The sequence below is a fragment of the Papaver somniferum genome, chromosome 2 (genome assembly GCF_003573695.1).
Source record: "Papaver somniferum cultivar HN1 chromosome 2, ASM357369v1, whole genome shotgun sequence".
Taxonomy (NCBI): Eukaryota; Viridiplantae; Streptophyta; class Magnoliopsida; order Ranunculales; family Papaveraceae; genus Papaver; species Papaver somniferum.
In genome coordinates, this window is record NC_039359.1 from 185,223,557 (window position 1) to 185,225,144 (window position 1,588).

The 1,588-nt window shown below is 30.5% G+C and overlaps 1 protein-coding gene across 1 annotated transcript; it reads left to right on the forward strand.

Annotated features, from left to right (window-relative positions):
- On the forward strand, nucleotides 1-939 carry LOC113352497. Its single transcript, XM_026596309.1, has 3 exons — nucleotides 1-151; nucleotides 411-751; nucleotides 929-939. Exons 1-3 carry the CDS (start codon nucleotides 114-116, stop codon nucleotides 937-939), a joined length of 390 nt encoding a protein of 129 aa, XP_026452094.1. The 5' UTR covers nucleotides 1-113.
- The last annotated feature ends 649 nt before the right edge of the window (nucleotides 940-1,588 follow it).

Sequence of the window (1,588 nt, forward strand, 5' to 3'; positions counted from 1 at the left end):
TGTTATTGAAGTTGTTTTTGTTGAAGACATAGATGTTAGTGAAAGACCAGAGTGTATTTGGAAGAAAAGTTCTACATATTTAGGGATTCAGAGATAGTGGTGATACAGTGAAGATGAGGTACAAACCGGGATTGAAACTGTCTGAATCAAGGTAAGATTAACGAAACCCGTGACTTAATATATGATGAAAATCATTGTATTGATAGTTAATTGATTTAATTGATCGATTGATTTTTAGGGTTTCTGTTTTTTTTCCTTTGTAATTAGGGTTTATTTGAAACCAAATTTTTATTGTTTAATTGGGGTTTAATTTTCGTGATTGGGTGTTTGATTTTAAGTAATATTGCTTAATTAGGTTTTCATTGGGTTTTCATAGGTTTATATCTGATTTTGTTTCATTTGTGTTGCAGTCAGTTCAAATTTAGGAATATCAGTGTATATGCGGAGCCAAAGAATGAGACTTTGGTATTTCCTGATTGCCATAGAGATGAAACAGAGTTGATGACACTTAAGTATATGGTGTATAAGGGTTTGTCTATGGATGTTAAAGAGAAGTTTAATTTATATTGGTTTAAGGAAGAATGTCTGCCACTGCCATTGTTAAACAATGATGATTTTGATAATTTTTGGGAGGATTCTTTTGTAAATGAGGATGGATGTATATGTTTGTGGATGGGGATGAAAGACACAGTGTTTGGGACTCCAAAGACTACACCAAAGAAGAAGACAGTTAGTAAGGGAACCACCCCTTGTAACAACCCAAATTTCGGGCCTCGATTTCAACCCAAATCCAAAACCCAAAATCCAAAATGCTACCTTAAATATCAGGTCCTGACTTCCATACTTGGCCCAAGTCCAAACGACTAGTTCTTTGTTTAATCTTTATTTATGTTTAATTCAGAAATTCTGTTTTGAAATTCTTTCGCAGCGGATATATAAAAATTCTTTTCGGAACATCTAACCGTTAATTTGATGTGATTTTTAATTTACATAAACCCTAAAGAAATATACTTTATCAGAAAAATTAATTTCACCGTTAAAAGTTCCAGATTAAATCCAAAATAATTACGTTTTTAAGAAAGATTCATAAAACAGAAACTGACGCCAGGTCACTCAAATAATTTTACTGAGTCCAATACGAATCCATAAATTATTATAATTATATATTATGAATCCTAACTTATCGCCTTTCCAGTAATAAAATTTTTAGGATTTTTAGTTTATCTTAAATACCTTTTGACCATAGTCAAACGAGTAGTTGACCAATACTGCAGAAACGTACAACAGTGACGATTTGTTTTAGAAAAATCATATCAATTCACTCACAACTTAAAATTTTCTTTGGTCGATCATTATGAAAATATAAAAGAACCATCTTTGAGTTTTCAGTAGACTCTAAAGGCTAAATCATGACATAGAATATTTAAAAAAAATAAACAACTTCAGTAAAATTGAATCTGACAGAAAACGTCTGATCCTTGTACAGTGAAAACAATTGATTTAAAAATACTTATGAAACTCAGAAAATTATGAAATTTTTATATGTACATATTGAGAGATTTTTACATGTAACATAAAAAAATGAGAC

What these genes read in the sequence shown, in the direction of transcription:
- LOC113352497 (XM_026596309.1), top strand. Translation starts at nt 114, where the DNA reads ATGAGGTACAAACCGGGATTGAAACTGTCTGAATCAAG. An exon ending in TTGAAACTGTCTGAATCAAG is followed by an intron (nt 152 to 410) that starts GTAAGATTAACG and finishes TTTGTGTTGCAG; the next exon opens with TCAGTTCAAATTTAGGAATA.